At 35.4% G+C, this 22,296-nt stretch overlaps 1 protein-coding gene across 1 annotated transcript in view; it reads left to right on the top strand.

Annotated features, from left to right (window-relative positions):
• Nucleotides 1-22,296, top strand: part of mboat2a (membrane bound O-acyltransferase domain containing 2a) — a 56,294-nt gene that overhangs the window by 32,625 nt on the left and 1,373 nt on the right. The window contains exons 4-12 of the mRNA XM_084392555.1: nucleotides 8,148-8,243; nucleotides 9,533-9,588; nucleotides 12,560-12,614; nucleotides 16,239-16,422; nucleotides 18,058-18,250; nucleotides 19,378-19,481; nucleotides 20,132-20,196; nucleotides 20,286-20,418; nucleotides 21,961-22,112. Of these exons, the coding sequence (XP_084248681.1) occupies nucleotides 8,148-8,243; nucleotides 9,533-9,588; nucleotides 12,560-12,614; nucleotides 16,239-16,422; nucleotides 18,058-18,250; nucleotides 19,378-19,481; nucleotides 20,132-20,196; nucleotides 20,286-20,418; nucleotides 21,961-22,112 (1,038 nt within the window). The remainder of the gene's footprint in view (nucleotides 1-8,147; nucleotides 8,244-9,532; nucleotides 9,589-12,559; nucleotides 12,615-16,238; nucleotides 16,423-18,057; nucleotides 18,251-19,377; nucleotides 19,482-20,131; nucleotides 20,197-20,285; nucleotides 20,419-21,960; nucleotides 22,113-22,296) is intronic.

The raw sequence follows: 22,296 nt of genomic DNA, 5'->3' as shown, positions 1-22,296 counted from the left end.
ATTTGTAAGGCAAAACTAAAAACAGGTTGCATTGATACACGTTTTTCCATTACCATCAGTTACACTGTGATGAAGGTGAATTTCGTGTAAGATTCATAACATATACGGTGTTTTGCATGTAAGAGTTTCCATGATGAAAACATTGTTGACTCTAATGAAGACTAACGTACACTCCGAGTCCGGAGACAAGTACCGCATCGTCGGTTCGAGGACAGGTCCGGGGTTGAGGGCGAAGCAGAGGAGGTCGTTCAAGAGTGCGGGCAGGGTCCGAGGAAGTAGTTTTTGCCTTGTTTGCCTTCGCTGACTGCATATGCAGGTGCTTTGAGCTGAATATTTCCGGGAACGGTGACATGTGATGAGTGCACGCAGGGCAGCGCGCGCAGTGGGGCTCGGGCACGAGACATGAAGGCATCTGATTGGTTCTTTACATTCGCACCGAATGGCAGTGATTGGTCAGAGTTTTTACTGTCCTGCAGCTGCTACAGAGGTCTGATTTTTTTCATTCCTTTTTCTAAACACATAATGTATTGACTACTATCAGGATGGAAGGACCATTTCACCCAGTATAAAAAAAAGTGTTTCTGAACAGGATTACCTACCCTACCTTTAAATGTAAATGTTAATATGGTTTTTTCATACTGTAATGTTGTGATGCTCAAATTCACTTGTAGCATTTAATATTATTTATTTTTTTATTCAAACACAATAGTATAGAATTTTAATATCTGCCATTTATCAGTTATCGGCTGTGACATAAAAAAAAAAAAAAAAAAATTATTGGCTTATTGTTATCGGCTAGAATTTTAATATCAGTGCATTCCTACTTACCAAACATGTCTTTGTGAAGTTAATGACGTGAACATGTAAATCCATTAATCAAATTTTTTTCACACGAGTACAAAACATGACATGACCGTACACTGTAAAAAATATTTGTCATTTGTAAAGAAAATAATGAAAACCTAAAGTAAAAACCTGTTAATTGGTTAACTAAGTTTTCTTACCATATATGGAGAAAAACTAAAAACATTTTATTATATGTAATTTGACTCTAAAATACTGTCATATTTGTTTTTTCAACTATGAATGATCGTATTTACTGAGTCCCTGCATGACACATCATGTATGATTTAAAAAAAAATATATAATTCATTTTGTTTCTTCTTCTTTTTGTTATCAGTAATTAGTTAATTGTTAGTTGATGTTATTACATGTTTATTGTATCATTTGAATTTCATGTGTGTTACCCTGATAGTGTTTGTGTTGGTATATTTTAAGGTAAAAACCAGATTTTGATTTGTTCAAGTAAATAGTTATATTAACATTATATCACTTAATAAAATGTACGGTTATAAGTTATAAAATATACAGGCACTAGTACCATCCCATAACATTTTTTTTTACGGTGAATTTCTGGCAACCACGGCAGGTTTTTTATCGTAAATTTAACAAAATTATTTTTTTTCTTCTGTGTAACTGGTTTATGGTTTATGTGGAGCAGACTCCATGTGAATTATTTCTGTTGCAAATAACCAGAACTTTCCACCTACAACAGTTATTCCACCACAAAAGGACACTCCTGAATGGTTTGTGATTTTTACAATCTAATAGATTGAACCCAGTACATTCCTTTAACCTACTGGACTTTGCATTGCTAAACTAGACAAACTAGACCTTGAAACAACGTATTTTGAACCGTGAATGTTTCATGTTAGATGTAAGATAATGTTTTAGGTCACAGTAATCTGTAGTTTGCACCGATTATGAAACAAGTAAATTTTCCTTTCTCTTGGCTGTTTGTTTTCTTCTAAGAAGATAAAAAGCAGCAACTTGTAAACCGTTGAAGACTGATAAGATGAACTTGTGCAGGAGTCTGTGGGGATGATAGAGACATAGACTGGCCCTGTTCCCTGCAGTGAGAACAGAGAGTGCATTAGGGATGCAGCGCTACAGAACAGACCTTTTGAAACTCCAGGAGACGATCAGTCAGTAATAGAGTGATGCCATGCTCCAGTGCTCAGGAGAGATGAGAGGGCAAAGCAAAGGATGAAGGGAAATTGAAAAACAGGGGTGGAAGACCACTAAGGAATGCACAATATGTGTGTGTGTGTGTGTGTTTGCAGAAAAAGCAGAAGTATCTATTTTGAGAGGCTCACACATTACTTAACTGGTTTATTACCTGTAATCATTAAATCAGACTAACAATCAAACTGGCACAGATTAGCTGCTGACGTGATGACGCAAACACTTCATTATATAAAAAACCCCTGAATACTCCATACTCTCTCTTCGCTGGCCTTAAAGGGATAGTTCACCCAAAAATGAAAATTCTGTCATCATTTACTCACCCTCAAGTTGTTTCAAACCTGTAAGAATTTCTTTTTTCTGCTGAACACAAAAGAAGATATTTTGAAAAATGTCTGTAACCAAACAGTTGATGGACCCCATTGACTTCCATAGTAGGAAAAAAAAAAACACTATGGAAGTCAATGGGGTCCATCAACTGTTTGGTTACAGACATTTTTCAAAATATCTTCTTTTGTGTTCAGCAGAAAAAATACATTCTTACAGGTTTGAAACAACTTGAGGGTGAGTAAATGATGACAGAATTTTCATTTTTGGGTGAACTATCCCTTTAAGCCAACATGAAATGGCATTCGCAACCCATTTTATTTACAAAATGTGATGTTTTTAACAATATCTAGAAAGAAACGTATGTGCACCCTTGATTCATAATAACTGGTTGGTCGTACTATGGAACTTAGCAGTAACTTTTTTTGACGAATTTATGTGGATTATTTTTTTTTTTTTTTTTTCTTGCACCACAAACTGTCAACAGGCTTTTTCCTACTGCATCTTTAAGACTAAGGATGCACGATATATTGGCAACCATATCAGCATCGGCCAGTATGTACATTTTTTATGTTATCATCATTGGCCCGATGAGAAAATTTGATATTAAAGTGATTCCAATATGATTGGAATCACTTCAAAAAAGGAAAATACAGTTTAGTGCAACATGAGCAGCACAATCTGTCATATGTGACCCTGGATCACAAAACCAGTCACAAGTCGCACGGGTATATTTGTGGCAATAGCCAACAATACATTGTATGGGTCAAAATTATTGCTTTTTCTTTTATGCCAAAAATCATTAGGAAATTAAGTAAAGATCATGCTCCATGAAGATATTTTGTAAATTTCCTACCGTAATTATATAAAACATTTATTTTTGTGAGTGAATGGAGCACAATCACGAAAACATAAATGGTCAACTTTAAAAGCGATTTTCTCAATGTTTCGATTTTTTTGCACCCTCAGATTCCAGATTTTTAAATAGTTGCATCTCGGCCAAATATTCCTATCCTAACAAACCATACTCCAATGGAAAGCTTATTTATTCAGCTTTCAGGTGATGAAATTAAAAAAAATATACCCATGTGACTGATTTTATGGTCCATGGTCACATATAGGCTACATAAAATTATAATGAAAACATTAAAATTGTGTGCTTGGGACATGGCTTTTAATGGTGAGACTTTTAGTTTTGTAATAAGGCTCTCAAAAATTATATAAAAATTGGGATTTAGATTTATCGTATCGGCCAATATATCGATTATCGGCTTTCAAATATAAAGAATTATTGGCCAAAATTCTCATATTGGTGCATCCCTACACTGTAAAACATTTGCTGTAGTTATGCAGCTATTTGCCAGTAAATTACTGTAGATTTAAATGTATGCTATTTACTGGCAACAGTTTGTTCAAAGTTAAATGAACATTAAACATTAACAAGTCTTTGTCTTTACAGAATAAAACTATAAAATAACAATCTAATGCAAAGCATTCTGGGAACCAGAAATCTTTATCAACCTTTTTCTGTTCAGAAACCTTCAGATTTTGGTTCCCAGAATGCTTTGCATGAGGCTGTTATTTTAGTTTTATTCTGTAAAGATAAAGACTTGTTAATGTTTAATGTTCATTTAATTTTGAACAAATTGTTGCCAGTAAATAACATCAATTTAAATCTACAGTAAGTTACTGGCAAGTAGCTGCCAGTAATACTGTAATTTCTACAGATTTTTCTAACAGTGTATTTAAGACTTGCATGCACAACAAAAATTACTGACCCCAAACTTTTGTATGGTAATCATTGCTTTCAATGTCCTTCCAGTACCTTTACCTTACAGTCCCACTACTTTTAATGAAGATGATTGTGTGTTGAGCTTCAGGATGTGACGCTGAAATTTGTTTAATTTGTATAATCGGCCGTTTGAATGATGATGCGTATTGCAGTTGCGCCATCATATGTGCCTACTACACACGTTAAATTTTTTACCATTTTTGGGAGGTGTAAAATACATGCGGCTTCAACAACCAGAAGTGTTTCCAGTTTCGTTTCAGGATGTGGTTTGAGTCATCGGATTTAAATCCATCTCAAATCGTTTCAGAGGGCATTTACACCTGGTCTTTTCACGATCGGATGGCTGTCCTATCATAGAAAATGCATGAAGTGACCAGGTGTAAACAGGCCATATGATTTGAGGCAACTTGAGTGACAGTGATAGTTGGTGTGGCAGAAAATTTCAGGGTTTTTTATGCAAATAAGTAAAAACACAGACAGGCAATGCAGACAACTTGGCAGACAACTACAGACCACTTTGTGACCTTCAGCGATTGGTGTGTGAATATGCTTTTAGAGCTCTAATGGATGTCTATTTATTGACAGCTTGATTCTTTGAGCGTCAAACTCAGGTTTAAGAGTTTACGAATCTATACAGATTAAATGGAGCATGGTAAGCTTTCATACAGAGGTCTTTCTTTCACGTTCAGCCTTGTGAAATATGTGAAGTCAACACAACACAAAACTACCTTCTATAACCGTGTGCCTTTAAACTTCTGCTCTGAGAGTTAAAGAGTTTTAGTGAAAGGTCATTCTCTCAGGTCTTGTTCTACTGCACAATGGTGTGACTGTCGCACGTTTCATTAAAAATGACACATTTATGATGTGATTTATTGCTTTAATATGTTTCCACTCAGGCATGTGAGAGAAGGGTTTTATGGCGTTGACAAGACCCCCATCTAACAGCTGCTGATAACACGTCATCCTTGTGTCTCACCTTTGTAAATTATCATCTTGAGACTTCGTTGAGACGGTCGTTGCCAAATGAAAATGGAACTAGAAATGAGAGAGAGAGTACTGCCCTCATCACGGGTCACTGGAGCTCTTGTCTGCCTTATTGGAGATGAATAGTGTAAATGTATATTTATAGATGGGCTACTGTAGAGTGTGAGTCCTTGAAAGGCAGTTTATGCTCTCTAGTGGAGACCGTGTCAAGGGAAAGAGGCTGAATCAATAGGTTATGCACAATATGGCACTTTTGGAATGGAATTCACAACGTTTTCTCACAAGGAGCCAATCGCTTTTTTGAATAGAGATGGCTGCATATTTAATTAAAATGCTGTTTTAAATGAAAATGAAAATTTCTTATTTAAATGCAATGTTTTTTTTTGGCTTTGGTTTGTTTTTGGTTTGGGTTTTCTTGAAAGCCAATGTGTGACCGTGAAAAGATTTGTGTGCACAGATAACTTTTTTGTCACTGATTTAGTGTTAGAAAGTTAGTTTGCACTTTCAATATATTGACTGGGAAGGGCTCGCTGTATACTGCTGCGAGTATACAGCGTGTTTCTCCCTCTTAACTGCTTCAAGGTCTTGATAAATTGTGGCATTTCTTTGTTGTTTAGAATCAAGTATTCCTGTAAATCTTTCATCTTTTATGAGTTTAATAAAGAACTCTCATCTTCTATCCAAACATACCGGCCCATCTTTAAAGAATGATTGACTTTTATGTACGCCAGGTGACCTGAAAAACCACCTCATGCAGGCGAAACTAAAACTAAAAAACGAAAAAAGTTTTTGCGAGTTTTGGCGAAATTGTTGTGTTTCCATTGGGCGTATTTTCAATTCGTAAGTTTCAATTTGCGCAGTTTGAAGGGTAAGAGAGTTCTGGGAGGGATTTATACCGAACCATTTTGATAACAGACTTTGCTCAGGCATTTCAAAACAACCAAAATGCATTTCAGATGCTGTGCAAAAGGATCGTTCTGCTGGTTAGTCCAGTTATGTCGTCCCATCGCGCAAAGTCACTTTTTTTTTTTTATGCGCATCGTGGAATTTATTCGGTAAATGTGTTTCCATCGTAGTTTATGTGCATGTTTTTTTTTTTTATGCACATTTATGCTCATCTTGGCATTTCCATCCAGCAATTTTTGATGCGATATCTCAAAATGCGCATAAAATATGTGGATTGAAACATAGCTACTGATAAGCTGGGAAGAAAGGTGCTGCAACAATGTAAAATATGTGAAAAATAATGTGTGAATAAACTATTCTTGTAGACCCCAAAAACAAAATCAAGACTCTGAAAAGGGGCATCCATAATAGGTCCCTTTTAAATAATAGATTTTTTTTAGGATTGTATATTTAATGTTTCTTACATCAATATCAAGACTTTTCCAAATGACAGCCTAGGCTACATCTGAATTTGCATATTTTGCGCATGTAGTAAAACAGCCATAATTTTGTAGGATGTAAACACTCGTTTGCATGTTAGCGTTATCATCTTAAAATTCATTATTATTGAACAAGTTGATAGAAAACATCTTTTTGTTTTGCGGTTGTGGTCAGTATTAGCTGAACAAAAAAGCATTCAAGGATGCACACTTAGAAAATCCACTAAAAATGGTATACCATTCAGACATGTATGGCGTTCTACGTTGAAAATCACAGCCCATCTTCTAACTGTACAATGTTCCCTATGCAACTAGAAGGCAACCTCCACACAATCATCCTACAGAATGCTTAAACAGAAGAAGGTCTTCATAGTACACACAGTGCTGCTCAGAGCTCTGATGAAGGGCCTAGTGTTGAGACAGAGCAGGCACCGCCTCTGAATACTGCGAGTGGGACTGTAGACATGTTAAACCGGCTTTGTTTGAGGCAAAGACAGAAACTACATTGCCAAGAATTTGCCCACTGTTTCCTGCTGAGGAATCGAGGGACTTGGCTGCCTGAGTCAGAAACCTGAATGTAGCATACCAAACGTTCTGCAGCTGTGTGCGGTTGATAGTGGGAGCAAATTCAAAGGCTTTTGCCTCAAACTGAGGCCCTGCTGAACATCAGTGGGTCTTTGATCACTTTCAGTGGCTGTTTTTGATGCTTAATATGCTGCATAAAAGATCTGATTGTGGGAGGATGTTAATAAGCCGAGTTGAAGTTATGGCACGAGTCTGATAGTGTTGTTCTTCTAACATACCGCTTTAGGCAGCGATGTAATTGAGAAGCCTTGATCACTCTCTCCACTCACAAATTTGTTGTAGTATGCAAATAACTTGGATGAATTAGCTTGTATGATATCAGATATTAGATGTGAGCTATTTGCGGCAAAGTGGGGGCTCGGGCTATTTTAAGATAATGGCGCCAATTGCTAAATTGAAATTAACCAACAAAATAAGAGAAAAATACTAATGGAATTTTGTTGTTCTCTTTGTCTTTTTATTAAATTAAGTAAATGAATCAAAGCAGTATATAGTAAGGACATAATTGAACCATAAGAAATGTTTGTAATTGGACAATGTCTTTCCAATGAAAATTATTGGTCTACTCGGATGATGCAGTGAATTTGCCATTTACTGAATATTGCACCGAATATACTTAAAAATAGATGTAAATTAGTTTTACAACGATAAACATTTCAAACAGAAAACGACCTAATTACGTTTAATTCAGTGAGAGACGTCCATTTCTAATCTCATAAATTAAATTAAATCAGTTATTTTTCTAATTTTAACTCAGTCTTCTATAAAAATGACTCATTTGTTTAGACTGCCAAAAGTAAGCCAATATTAAAATTATTTGTCATGCAGGAAATGGAAGGATAATTTAGTGCATTGCATTGTGGGGTACAGTATTTTCACACTGTGTGGTTTATGTATACTGCACTTTTTGCATACATAACATTTGCATAGTGCCCACAATTTACACACTGCTGAAATGAAGTAGGCCTAGTATGCATGTGGTATGTTTTACCAAATATAGCCTTTTTCTTTTTTTCAACTTTTCCCCTCGTTTGCCTTCCTCTCCTTAGATACTGCTTTGTGGTTACGCTGGGATATCTCAGTTTCTGCCAGGTCACCAGAATCTTTGTGTTTGACTATGGCATGTACTCAGCTGACTTCACTGGGTAAGTTATTTTTGCACTGGAATCATTATCATTAATGAAAACTGAGTGAAAACATGTTTGCTAACTGAAAAGGGGAAAAAAAAGAAAGCTTTTATTCCGCAAGTACGAAATTGATTAAATTAATCAAAAGTGACAGTAAAGACTTTTCTATTTTAAGTAAATGCTGTCCTTTTGAATCCTGAAAAAAAAAAAAAAAAAAAAGTAAATCCACAAAAGTAGAAAACAGCTATTTTAAATTACAAAAACATTACTGTTTTATTGTATTTTTGATCAAATAAATACATTGGTGAGCATAAGAGACTTCTTTCAAAAACAATTATAAACTTTAACTACCCAAAATTACCCAAAACGGTAGTGTATAATTTATATAATTACTGAAACTATAATACAATTCTAATATAATAAATATATAATATAATATAATTCAATTTAATTCTGCTTTCATTTTAGTTTTAGTTAAGTTTTAGTAATTAGTAAATCTGTCTTCTTTTTTTTTTAGTTTTTCTTTTTTTTAAATGTCTAGTTTTTATTAATTTTTATCTCAGTTTTAGTTTGGTACATCAGGTTAGGCCTAATGAAACTTTTTTTCATATTTTATTTTATGTCAGTTAACATTTATTTATTTCAAGTTTTTGTTAACTATATTAACACTGATATAGTTTGTTCTATATAGGTGATATATAGATTAGTAAAGTGATATAGACTAGTGATATAGACTAGTAAAATCTATATATTTAATAACATGCCTCAAATATAGTTCTTAGTCTTTCCTTCCTGTGACAGGGCATCACAGACAGAAGCTAAAATAGTTTACTTTAAATTAAATGAAAATTAAATTAAATTACAGTTTGTGTAACCAAATAATAACTGGGTGGAAATTGGACACACTGCGTGACTTTTATTTATAAACGAGCCCGAAATAGTCCGGGACTCTTATTTTGAAATGTCTATGCTCATTCAAATTCAGATGAGGGAGATCAAATACACAGTCTTAAAACCGTATACAACATGTTACTATATACACACCGGTGCGTCTACATGCACCCTCAGAATGATTCGGTACTAGTTTTACCTCAGGATCAAAGCGGATCAGAATTATTTACACCAAGGTGAACTCAACCCTTGAGAAACTGTGCGAAGATGTGGTCAATACAGCTGTTTAATAATAAATGTCGAATAGCTTGGTTTGATAGAAGTGGAAGCTCTCACGTACATGTGGATCCAACAGACTCAATTTCAGGTGTAAACAGGATCTCACATACACTTTCCTTTTTTCCCTCTTTCTCCAGGCCCATGATGGTCATCACACAGAAGATCACAAGTTTGGCGTTTGAGATTCACGATGGTTTGTAACAGTTTTATTAATCCCATTCTCATCTTCATGGTTGCAAAGCCTCGATAGTGAATAACTGGCATGATTTTTTTTACCTGAAATCTTTCTACAGCTCTATTGTTTCTGTCTATGCCCATGTTAGAGGCTCTAGGAATTACATAAGGGCTGTTAAACCCTGCTGCTACACCACGTCCTCGTATGCCATTGATTTGTACCATTGCTGGCTCTGCACTCTAGTGTGTGGGCCAAAGTGGTTAGGGATGCCAGCTGGATGTTGCGCTTCACAGACCACACTTACCTCATCCAACACACTATATCGCTTATTATGCAGCTTGGTGAAATCTGTTTAATGAGATACTAATTGTGCTGCATCACCACATCATTTTTGCATGATCTGGATCATTGATAAAGGACAATGAAGGTGATTTTAACTTCCTCTGAGTTTGTGAAAGAGACCGTTCATCCAAAATGAAAATTCTGTCATTTTGACACACCATATTTGAATATACAGTATCGTTCAAAAGTTAAGAAATTAATGTTTTGGAATTTTCTTTTTTTGAGGATCATGTGACACTGAAGACTGGAGTAATGATGGTGAGAATTCAGCTTTGCCATCACAGGAATAAATTATTTAAAAATATATAAAAATAGAAAAACGTTACTTTAAATTGTAATAATCTAATAATAAAATAATAAAAGAAATACTGAAATTTTTGATCAAATAAATGCAGCCTTGGTGAGCATAAAAGACTTCAATAACATTAGTGTATTAACTAACATTAACTTACAATGAGCAATACATTTGTAATTTTTAATCTTTGTTAACATTAGTTAATAAAAAATAGAGCTTGTTCATGTTAGTTCACAGTGCACTTGCTGATCCCAAAGGTTGGCAAATGTCTTTGTTTTTTTTTTTGGTCTGAGATTTGAAAATAGTGTATGTGTCAGTCAGTTATGTGGTATTTTTTGTAATTTTTGTAACTTGTCAGCCCCTGGTCACCATTCAATTTCATTGGATGAAAAAGAGCAGCTTTGACTTTCTTGCAAATATCTTCTTTTGTGTTCCACAGAAGAAAAGGGTTTGGATTGACATCAGTAAACATTGACTGATTTTTCATTATTTGGGTGAACTATCCCTTTAAGCACACAGGAATGAGCGGCAGAGGAAGCATGATGGCATGAACCCAAGAGAAACCACTCTAGTTTTATCAACGACCGGCAAATCTCTCATGCAAACAATGCGACTGATAAGCAAACTAGATTGCACGCCTTCCCAGCATAGTTTTTACATACTTAGTCATCCACAGAGCTACAGAGCTAATCGCTGTGATATGTGACCCGAGTCACTTTTAGAGTCAAACAGAAGTGGCATCAGTCATTTTCTTTAACAGGGTTTTTGGGAAGATTAAGAGAGCACATCCCGTTTCTATGAAGCAGTTGCTCACAGAACAGCTGGCCTGGCCGAAACTGCAGCCCAGCACTTCTGAGCGGCCTCCGCATGACTTGCCCTGCTCCACTGCAGACAACACACATGACATATTAATCCATGTGCTTTAATGAAGTTATGCAATCATCTCCTCCCTCCACCACTTTAGGGAGAACTGAACTCAGACTAAAAACGTGGCACTCTGATAATTTGGCAAATGATCTTTGACTTGTGCTAGACTAAAGTTTAATTATTCTTAATAATGCTGACTCATTTCCAGATTTTGGCCTACAAAAATACGTCATCCCTGTAGGCACTCTAACTGATTCAAACCCGAGTCTCCTGCATTAGCAGCATGTGTCAATGTGTCTGTAGCTATTGTGCTAACAACTAGGCCATGGTTCTGCTGTAATGTAATTCAGTTCGTTGTGCTATTAATACTAGTGTGTTTCAATGGGTCTGTGTAGAACGTGAGAGTGCTGCCCGGTGAACAAATATCATGAGGTGTTGTTGATTCTGTCGCATTTGCTGAAGGAAGAAGAGTGGAATTGTGTCTGTGTACATGACATGCTGCTGTTGGTTATGCAATTCCCAGCAGCCATTAAAACCTGCAGAAGCTGATAGGGTGACTAATCTAGTTGTCAGTGCATCGACAGAGATGAATGAAGAATGGCTTGATCTCTTTTCTTCACTAACCCGAGAGACTTCACCGCTCCAGGCTGGAGCAGAGCAGCTCAGTGCTTCAAAACACAACATCACTGCCCATAGACTCTTAATCAATGTCTACAGTCAACGGTAGTGTGTGTGTGTATTTGTGTGTGTGTGTGTGTGTGTGTGTATTAGGGGTGTAACGGTACATATATTTGTCCCGTCGTCACTGCACGGATGTCATGGTTTGGTGCATGCAGTCAGACGACGAATACAGTCAGTCACAGGTGATCCACTCTCCAGGGGCGCGCGAGGTCATGAAACATTGTTTGCTAACGCCACAACTGTAAAAAGTGCAGAAGATGATCTATGTACCAACCCAAAACAAGAGTTCAGATGGCACGCAAGAGCTTGCTACTAGCCTACACGCCGAGTTTCGATTCATTTTTCATTGCTTGTTTGCAATTATTCGCATTTTAATCAGTGGGGTGGACGCTAAAGATTTAAATAAACTGCAATCAGTTTGCTCTCACTAAGCCTGTATAATAAAACAGTTTTGTATCTGACATGTAATTTTTAAAACGCTGAACGTGTAAGCACAGCTACGTGATTTCGTCTCTGTTTGTACTTGGTGAGCGCGTGTGATTCTGCATCGTCACGTGGGTTTCATTCACACATATTTGCTGTATCAGAGTATAACTGCTGTTTCTGCAGGTCAGTGTGAACCACAGGAACCCTCTGGCCTCAAACACCCCAAACACACACACTGCTGCAGTACTGCTGCATTATAATCAAACAGAACAGTATTTGTCATATCTGTTTCTCGACTTCTGAATGTTTCTAAATTACAGTGTCTTGTGAGAATGTGTCTGATGAGTTTGGGCCTGTGTTTGTGTGCTTTTCCCACAGGCTTGATGAAGAGGGAGGAGCACCTAAAGCCCAATCAAAAGTATCTTGCTGTCAGGTATGTGTGAAAGGTATGTTTGTGGTTGGGATGAGGTCACTCATTTACTTTCTGCTTCTTTTGAAAGAAAATCAACTTCAAACCCACACTGACAACAGTCAAAAGGTGTATATACATGTATGTACATGTAATCTAATTGATAACACGATGTGGCGATTAATAATCGAATTAATCGCACATACATTTCCCCCCAAAATGTCATTATTGTGTTAAATGAGAAAAGCATCAAATAGACAATACAAGAAGTAGCTTTATATAAAAAAAGAAATGTTTTATTTGATTCAACATAGAATTTATTACACAAACTTTTAGGCTTCAACGGCCGTGAGGGTGAGTAAATGATGACAGAATTTTCATTTTTGAGTGAAATCCCTTTAATGGGTTTTTTATTAATATGGAAATATACATTTCTTTAATTAAATGATACTCTAGTTAAGAAACTAAAACTGCCAGTAGGTGGCGGTTAAATGTCGAAATGAGTAAACAATTCAGTCAGTCATTCATTCATTCATTCAAATGGCTGATTTATTTAGGAAGTGAAGTAGCTCTCTATGAATGGGGCATTGAATCATTGGTTCACCCAAATGATTCGCTCAAAACGTGGATTCATTCAGAAACGGAGCAGCGCTGTGAGTTGCTCGGGCATACTACATTTATAGGTAGTATTTTTGTTGGCAACATTGAGCAAAAGCAGTAATATTGTGTCTAAAATATAACACAATATTAACTTCTCATTTATTGAACTGTATATAATAAAAATCATCACATTTGAAACAATCACATTTGCACTATTAGCTATTCGGGACAAAAACAGCACCCGTGTGATGTTGCGCTTGTTACTCGTGTGATATTGCTTAACTATATCATGATATAAATATGAGACAAAAACTCATAGAGAGGTATTTTTGCCCTGATATCTTGAATTTTAGGGGCATTCTAACTGCATTCTATAGGCAACATCACATTTCATCATCATCATCATCATCATCATCATCATCATCATATATATGTATAGATAGATAGATAGATAGATAGATAGATAGATACATACATACATACATACATACATACATACATACATACATACATACATACATACATACATACATACATACATACATACAGTGCTATGCATAAGTTTAGGCAACCATGCTAAAGTTGACTAAAAAGAGGAATAAAAAATCATATTTTGCAAATTTAACTTAATGCCTTATTTTAAAAAATTAGGAAAAATCCAACCTTTAAGGACACCAATTTTCTTTGTGAATGAATAATGTATCGTAAATAAATAAATGTTCTTCCTTAAAAAACAGGGTGCATAAGTTTGGGCACCACTATGTTAAATTCCCATAGAGGCAGGCAGATTTTTATTTTTAAGTATTTTTTTTTTTTTTTTTTTTTAGGATACTATGCATCCTGATAAAGTTCCCTTGGCCTTTGGAATTAAAATAGCCCCACATCATCACATAGCCTTCACCATACCTAGAGATTGGCATGGTTTTATTTCAGTTAGCCTAATAGCTAGTTTGATTTGCATTGAGAGATGATCTTATGGAAAGTACTCCATGCCAATCTCTAGGTATGGTGAAGGCTATGTGATGATGTGGGGCTATTTTAATTCCAAAGGCCAAGGGAACTTTATCAGGATGCATAGTATCCTAAAAAAAAAAAAAAAAAAAATACTTAAAAATAAAAATCTGCCTGCCTCTATGGGAATTTAACATAGTGGTGCCCAAACTTATGCACCCTGTTTTTTAAGGAAGAACATTTATTTATTTACGATACATTATTCATTCACAAAGAAAATTGGTGTCCTTAAAGGTTGGATTTTTCCTAATTTTTTAAAATAAGGCATTAAGTTAAATTTGCAAAATATGATTTTTTATTCCTCTTTTTAGTCAACTTTAGCATGGTTGCCTAAACTTATGCATAGCACTGTACATACATACATACATACATACATACATACATACATACATACATAGATACATAGATACATAGATACATACATAGATACATAGATACATAGATAGATAGATATATCTCACGTATTCAACGTGTGTTTCTATGTATTTGCATATATGCATGCAACATTTTAGAAGTAAATATTTGTCTTCTAATCATGGCAGAAAAATTGAGACAGATTCAAGATATAACGTCCTTCTTACTGATCAAATGCTTGTTAGTCCCCTTTAGAGAGTGCACAGCATTGTTTAATAACAATCATTTTGAGTGTAATATGGCTCTGCATTGCCCAAATAGCAGCATAGCACTTGAAGAATCATTTACAATCAGGCCCTGAAGGCTGTTGCCAAGCAACTGAACATTCCCGCCGGATCATGTGAGCCGATTTCCACACAGGAAGTCGTCAGGATTCTGAGCTTTCGGAAGTCACACCCTACAGTTAATGAGTGCAGTTTTGAACAATGTTTGTACCAGAGCCATGTTAACCAATATGTCAATGTTTACATACTGGTTGAGTTGCATTCTTGTTCAAACATGACACAGTTTTCTACAAACACTGAGACCTTAGGAATCAAATCAAATTCCTGTAATCTTACTGTAAAACTCTTATATATCATTTTATTAAATTGTTATTCAGCTGTTTTAAAAGAGTTAAGCACAGTGTGGCAAAATGCTACTTGACTGTTCATGACAAATGTGTCAGATTAATGTTAGCAACATTTGTTGGTTAAAAACAAGAAATTTATCCAGAGAGTCCCAGAGTTCCTCATTGTGGCATTTTTTTTTTTTGTAGTGAAACATTCAGTGAGAGACTGTGATTCATCACTAGTTTTTAGCTTTTATGTAAAATAGGGAATTTTCTCATTTTATTTAATTATACATTTATCTGTTTTTAATGCTGAGATTTCATTTCAGATTTTGTACCAGATAAGAAATACAAAATATTGCAAAAATATATACATATTATTTATTTAGTTTTAATGTATTTGCCATTTTATATTTTTATTTAATTTGTCTTATTTTATTTGTATTTGTCATATCATATGTAATATTTAAAAAATGTCATTTAAAATATATCACTATGTAAATAACCTCATTACAAAATAATTTTGATGTCATTTTCGTACCGTTTTGGTGCTTGAAACTGTTAATAGTTTCTAGCTTGTAGCGCAGCTTTTTCAAAAAGGTTGCTTAACTTGTAAGTTTAACTTGTAGCTTGTTGGGAAGCTACAGTTTCAGAGCCGCTTCCCATGATCCCTTAGCCTTCATAAACTGAAGAGCGTTGGCGCTTGCAACGCCAAGGTCATGGGTTCGATTCCCAGGGAAAGCAAGAACTGATAAGAATGTAAATGTGTACCTTGAAATGCAATGTAAGTCGCTTTGGATAAAATGTCTGCCAAGTGCATAAATGTAAATGTTCATAAACTAATTAATGGCCTTAACATTAAATGTATTTTTAACATTCCTTGCTTGCTTAAATATATATGTATAAAAAAACATTATACTAATAACATTAATATGTTAAAATTTTGTCCTTTTTCATTATTATCTCTCCTACAGAGCAAATCATGTTTTGGTATTTGACATTGGGTGTGCTTTGTAACTTAGTTCACTTCATGTGGTGATTATTGTTGTTCTGTCCTTGTGTTTTCTGTACAGGAAGATGCCCAGTCTGCTGGAGTATCTGAGTTATAACTGTAACTTTATGGGGATCCTGGCCGGCCCGACCTGCTCCTATAATGATTACATAGCCTTTATAGAAGGCCATTGCTACGAGCCCAAGCACCTGGAGTCAAACGGCAAAGTGAACGGGAAAATCAAGCAGAATGACCCTTCACCTAAGGTAGTGTAATGACTCAGTTCTCTTGCTCCCTCTGGTGACTGAATCAGAGCTGCACACTAAAGACATCTCTTAGTAGTCTTGATCACATTTGGGCTGTTATATATACATATAAATACATGCATATAAATACATGCATACATGCATACACATATATATATATATATAATCTCAAACACAACACAAACCCCAAGTTATACATGGCAAATCTGAAGGAATATAATGGCCAGGTAGAAACCGATGATGTGACAGAACCAGTTTTGCAGTCCTTACACGGAAAATGCTTTTTGAGTGAGGTGTTACTTTGGTGTGGACAATGAAGACAATGAGGTTCACTGACAAGACTTTTGATTTAAATTGACATAAACTGAAATTCATTGTACTGTATGCTAAAAACAACCCTATTGGAGTGGCTTTTTCTGTTGTCTTATGGAGTTTGTTTTTTTGTCATTTAAATCAGTGAGAATCTTCTTATACAGGAGCTCATATTACTCAGGCTTTGCTGAGGGGAGAGTTTGTTTTGACTGTAGTTCTGGAGATGAACATTGCTTTTATATGCCATTCTTCCTTAGGAGCTTCACAATGGTTTTAGTTGAATGGACTTCTCCAGTAAAAGCTTCAGACCTCATTGAATAGTGGTTTTCATTCTTAAAAGACAAAGATCAACAACATTTGTTGATTCAGTTCTCTCGCATGTTTCACAAGAGCCTGAGGAAGTTCCGTTCACAAATGAATTTCCTGTCGCACAGACTCTGCTGTATAATTCACCATCTAGATCTTTCTGCTCTTCAATGATAAGATCATTGCAAAGTAAAATGAGTTGTAATTTTGTCATGATCGTGAAGACACATCTTAAAGACTTGGGTACGAAAAACTATTGAACATTCACACTATATGGGGTAGGTTGTCACAATGAGATTGATGTTTATAGTCACATAATAAAAAAGAAAGAAATTATGTAAGGTTAAAAAGGCCAGTTTTCTATAACGCACTACAGCTCAAATGTTTGGGGTCAGTTAAAGATGGATTCCTCAAAGATGCAATAAATCATCATCAGTGATAGTAAAGACAGTTATGTTACAAAAGATTTCTATTTCAAATAAATGCTTTTTTTTACTTTCTATTCATCAAAGAATCTTGAAAAAATCTTGGTTTCCACAAAAAGTAGCACAACTGTTTTCAACATTGATGATAATTAGAACTATTTCTTGAGCACCAAATAAGCATATTAGAATTGTTACTGAAGAATCATGTGACACTGAAGATTGAAAACAAATCAGCTTTGCCATCACAGGAACATTTGGGGAAAAAATATTTATTCAAAAAGAAAACTGTTATTATATATTGTAATAATATTTCAGAATATTACGTTTTTTTTTTTTTTTTTACTGTGTTTTTATCAAACAAATGCTGCCTTGGTGAGCATACGAGGGAGCATACACTTTCAAAAACATAATCCATCTTCCTGACCCCAAACTTTTTGAACGGTAGCGTATCTGTATTTTAAACTTTTCAATGGCTTTTTAAACGATGTAAACTACTGTGGCACAACTTTGGCACTATTCAGTGGCTTTTTGAGGACCGTTTCATAGATTGTAGTGTCCTGACTCTCTGCAATGGTTTGTTTTGTTGTTCTAGCGGGACGTGATCCAGAAACTGTGCACCTGTGTTCTGTCCCTAATGGTTTATTTGGTGATCTACACCGCCTGCCCTACAGATCGTGTCATCGATGACACCTTCATGGCCTCTAACCCCTTCTACATCCAGGTCTTGTACCTCTACATCTCCATGTTGGCTTTACGCCCCAAGTACTACTTTGTATGGACGTTAGGTGAGTAGGACAGATGGGCAATGTGCTCTTCTTATGTATATAATTAAAAAAAATCATACTTTTAATGAGGTCATGTGACAACATTACTGTTATAAAATTATCTTTTTATTGTTGCATAATGCATAATACTTTTTCTCATTTTAAAACAAACCGTATAAACGTATATCAACGCAGCACATAGACCATGTTCAAGGCAGCGTCACACTGCCCTCTTGTGTTCATAAAGGGTGTTTTTTCTGAATTGTTGCCTTGTTTCTAATTGGATAATTCATTCACATTGTCAGTTTTTGGGATTGACAATTGCAAGTCTCAAAATGTCCCGTTCACACAGCAACTTACAGAATACTATCTGAATGAACGTGCAAAGGGAGTCAAGCCTGCATTCTCATCAGTAATTATACGTTCACACAGTAACAGAATACGGTTGTGTGTTTGAGTCCTTAATGCGGTTACGTTCACACAGGTCAGTTATTTACAGGAGTGACAATCACATTCTGTAACCGAATTCACACCTGTACATTTTCAGGACTCACAGCCACATTCCCGAAAACCCACGCTGTGTGAACGGGACCAGACTGGACAACTACTTGTCCGTCACGTTGTCTACCAAACGCATGTCTACCATGTGTTGCGGGTTTTCATGTGTGGTTTCGGTAACTTACAGTGATGGAGATATAAGCTGTGTGTCATTTTGAAGGTTTTACATCCAGTCACTGTTCTCCACCAGAGCTGCTCCCGTCCGTGCTCTTCGCGCATCTCAAATGCTCTTCTCTCAACCCAGTTATAAAAGCTCAAGATTTGACGGATGAATTCGCAGATCATTTGAACTCTTGTCGTGTCAAAAGTGATAAGACTTTTCAGTTTTATGGACGTTACGGGTAAGAGAATACGGGCTTGACTCCCATTGCAAGTTCACACTGACAGTATTCGAGACGCTACTGAAAGTTCCTGTTTGAACGGGACATTTCGAGACTCACACCTGTAAGTAAATGCGGTTTTCAATCCCAAAAACTGACAGTGTGAACGTAGCCTACAGGACTGATAACCAAATTCTGCTGCTTTGTGAACAAAAACACCATCTTCACTCTGAGATAGTGTTTCTACTAAATTCTTTTACTCTTTTACAGCCGATGCCATCAACAATGCAGCTGGCTTTGGATTTAATGGATATAACACAGATGGCACCCCAAAATGGGACAGAATATCAAATTTAAGAATACTTCACATTGAGGTATGAGACAGACAGAACATGCTACTTCTAGGGGTGTTACAAAACCCTCATGTCACAATTCGATACATATCACAATACTAAACTCACGATACGATATTATTGCGATACTCCAAGACATATGATATAAAAGGTTAACAGAAAAGGTACTGTTGATTAAAATTCTAAATTTGGTATTACATTGTGGATGTAAATGAATAGGCTTGGACTTGGTGCTAGTAACATAATGCACGTCCTGATGGTGACACCAGAATAAAAATAATCATGATTCTGAAGCTGAAAATACAGAATTATTTATGCTTGCATTGAATAGACATATTTAAAATAATGTAGGCCACTTTTTACTACTAACATAAGACATTTAGCATTATCAGGACCCACAGATATTCCCCCATTGCATTATTATACATTATATTCAACATTATAGTTTAATGTAGTACTGACATTAAAACTCTGTAAATTTGAATTTTTTCCTCACATAGAAATTTTATTTTGGGTGAACTATTCACAATACATATTGTCACTATCCACGATACATGTTGCATTTTTGTATTGCGGTATATATTGTGACACGATATATTGTTACTTCCAGGTTGGTCTTCTCACTCGACCTGAACCCTAATATATCATCTTTTTCCTTATGTCCTCAACAGTTCGCCACCAGCTTCAAGATGTTCTTGGATAACTGGAACATTCAGACAGCCCTTTGGTTAAAAAGGTGAATGCCGCAAACCAGAAGTATCTTGACCCGAGCATGTCTTCTTCCTGAAATCTCAGAAACAAGCTTTTGTTGTTTTGTCTCCGCAGGGTTTGTTATGAGCGCTGCCCGTACAATCCCACCGCGGCCACATTCCTCCTCTCAGCCATCTGGCACGGACTTTACCCGGGGTATTACCTGACCTTTGTCACGGGCATTGCTGTAACAATGGCTGCACGGGCAGTGAGTATTCTTAACATGAGATGGGCTGTCAAAGCAAGATCAAAATTCAGAATGATATCACAAAGGTTTTATCTGATGAATACTTGGAATGCAGATCTTTTGGGAGCTGTTTTGATGGAAAAATACTGTTACATTTGAATAAATTGGATGTTGGTTTTCTCCAACAATAAATGCGAGTCATGCATGGGCCGTAAAAAGACTGTACGCGCTCAGTCAGGGTTATTATTCATCCAGTCGTGCTGCATAAAACTACGATTCCTCTGTCACACTGTAATGATCAAGGCCTCTCCAACTAAAGAAAAAAGTAGGTCACTTACTTGCAGGAGTCCATCTTAAAATACTACTCTGAATGTAAACTCTTTCAGCCCACGGCATTGCCTGCATGATGCACTGTTGGGTACAGAGCCGTTAACACTTTTCAAACTCGAATAATTTCCAAATCCACAAGTAAAAATGACTGCGCTTGCTGTACATGAGTAAGAATATTCTTACATTAATCAGAATTTAGGCTGTTTGGATATTCTGAATATATATATACTGTAATCTACTTTCATAACCCATCTAAACAAATATTCTGGTTTCTAGAAACATGAATAAGAGAGCTGTTTGGGGTCAGTAGGTTTAGGGTAATATAATTAAATACTATTACAATTAAAATGGCTCTTTTCTAGTTTAATATATTGTAAATGGCGATTCATTCCTGTGATGGCAAAGTTGAATTTTCAGCATCATTACTCCAGTCTTCAGAGTCACATGATCATTCAGAAATCATTCTTATATGCTGATTTGCTGCTCAAGAAACATTTCTTATTATCATCAATGTTGAAAACAGTTGTGCTGCTTAATATTTTTGTGCAAGCCATGATATATATTTTTTCAGAATTCTTTATCAATAAAAAGTTAAAACGAACAGCATTTATTTGAAATTATTAATGTCTTCTTTGTCACTCTTGATCAATTAAATGCATTCTTGTAAAAAAAAAAAAAAATATATATATATATATATATATATATATATATATATATATATATATATATTATATTATATTATATTATGTTTTTTTATTATTTTTTATATATAACTTTAATATATTTTTAATAATTTAATATATATATTTTTAATAAACTTTTTTTTATTATTATTATTTTTGTTGTTAATTCTGTGTCAAATAAATACCTTATTCAGATTCACCATTTATTTATATCTGAACATGTCAAAATGAAAGGGAATCTAGGTGCTACATAATAATACAGTCAGTCGTAAAAACGTTAAGCAACAAAAGAAACATCTTTTTCCTTAAGAAACATTAAAAAAATAGAACAAACCAATAAATCAAGAAAAGAATGTGCATGCCAGTCTATATGGAATATTCTAATTATCTAATGCTTTTGAACTTTTTTGATTGAAGACTGAATGACTTAATTATGGTTATTATTATAATTATATATAATAATGATAATTTTTGTTTGAAATGTTTTAATAATCCTCCATAATCTTTTGAACATTTTAAAGTTACACTATTTCCTCTTTGTTTTTTTCAGGTAAGACACAATGTGAGGCAACACTTCCTGGGCTCAGACACACTCAAGCTCATCTATGACGTGATCACGTGGTTCAGCACGCAGATCGCCATTTGTTACACTGTTGTGCCATTTGTACTGCTGGCAGTAGGGCCTTCACTAAAGTTTTATAGGTCAGTAATGCATTTGCACCATTATGTGAGCACTCCAGGGCAGGTCATGATGTCTCCGACCCCTGCCGTTAAAGATTCACCTCGTCTGACTGATAAGCAATATGCAACAGGCTCTTCCTGTTTGTTTATGAGTGATTAATCATTAATAAAGAAGTGAAATGCTTTAGAGAGCAGGTCAGGGAGT

The sequence above is a fragment of the Rutilus rutilus genome (assembly GCF_951802725.1).
Source record: "Rutilus rutilus genome assembly, chromosome: 21".
Classification (NCBI taxonomy): domain Eukaryota; kingdom Metazoa; phylum Chordata; class Actinopteri; order Cypriniformes; family Leuciscidae; genus Rutilus; species Rutilus rutilus.
Note: the sequence above shows the minus strand (reverse complement) of the source record. Positions and strands in the feature narration are given on the sequence as shown.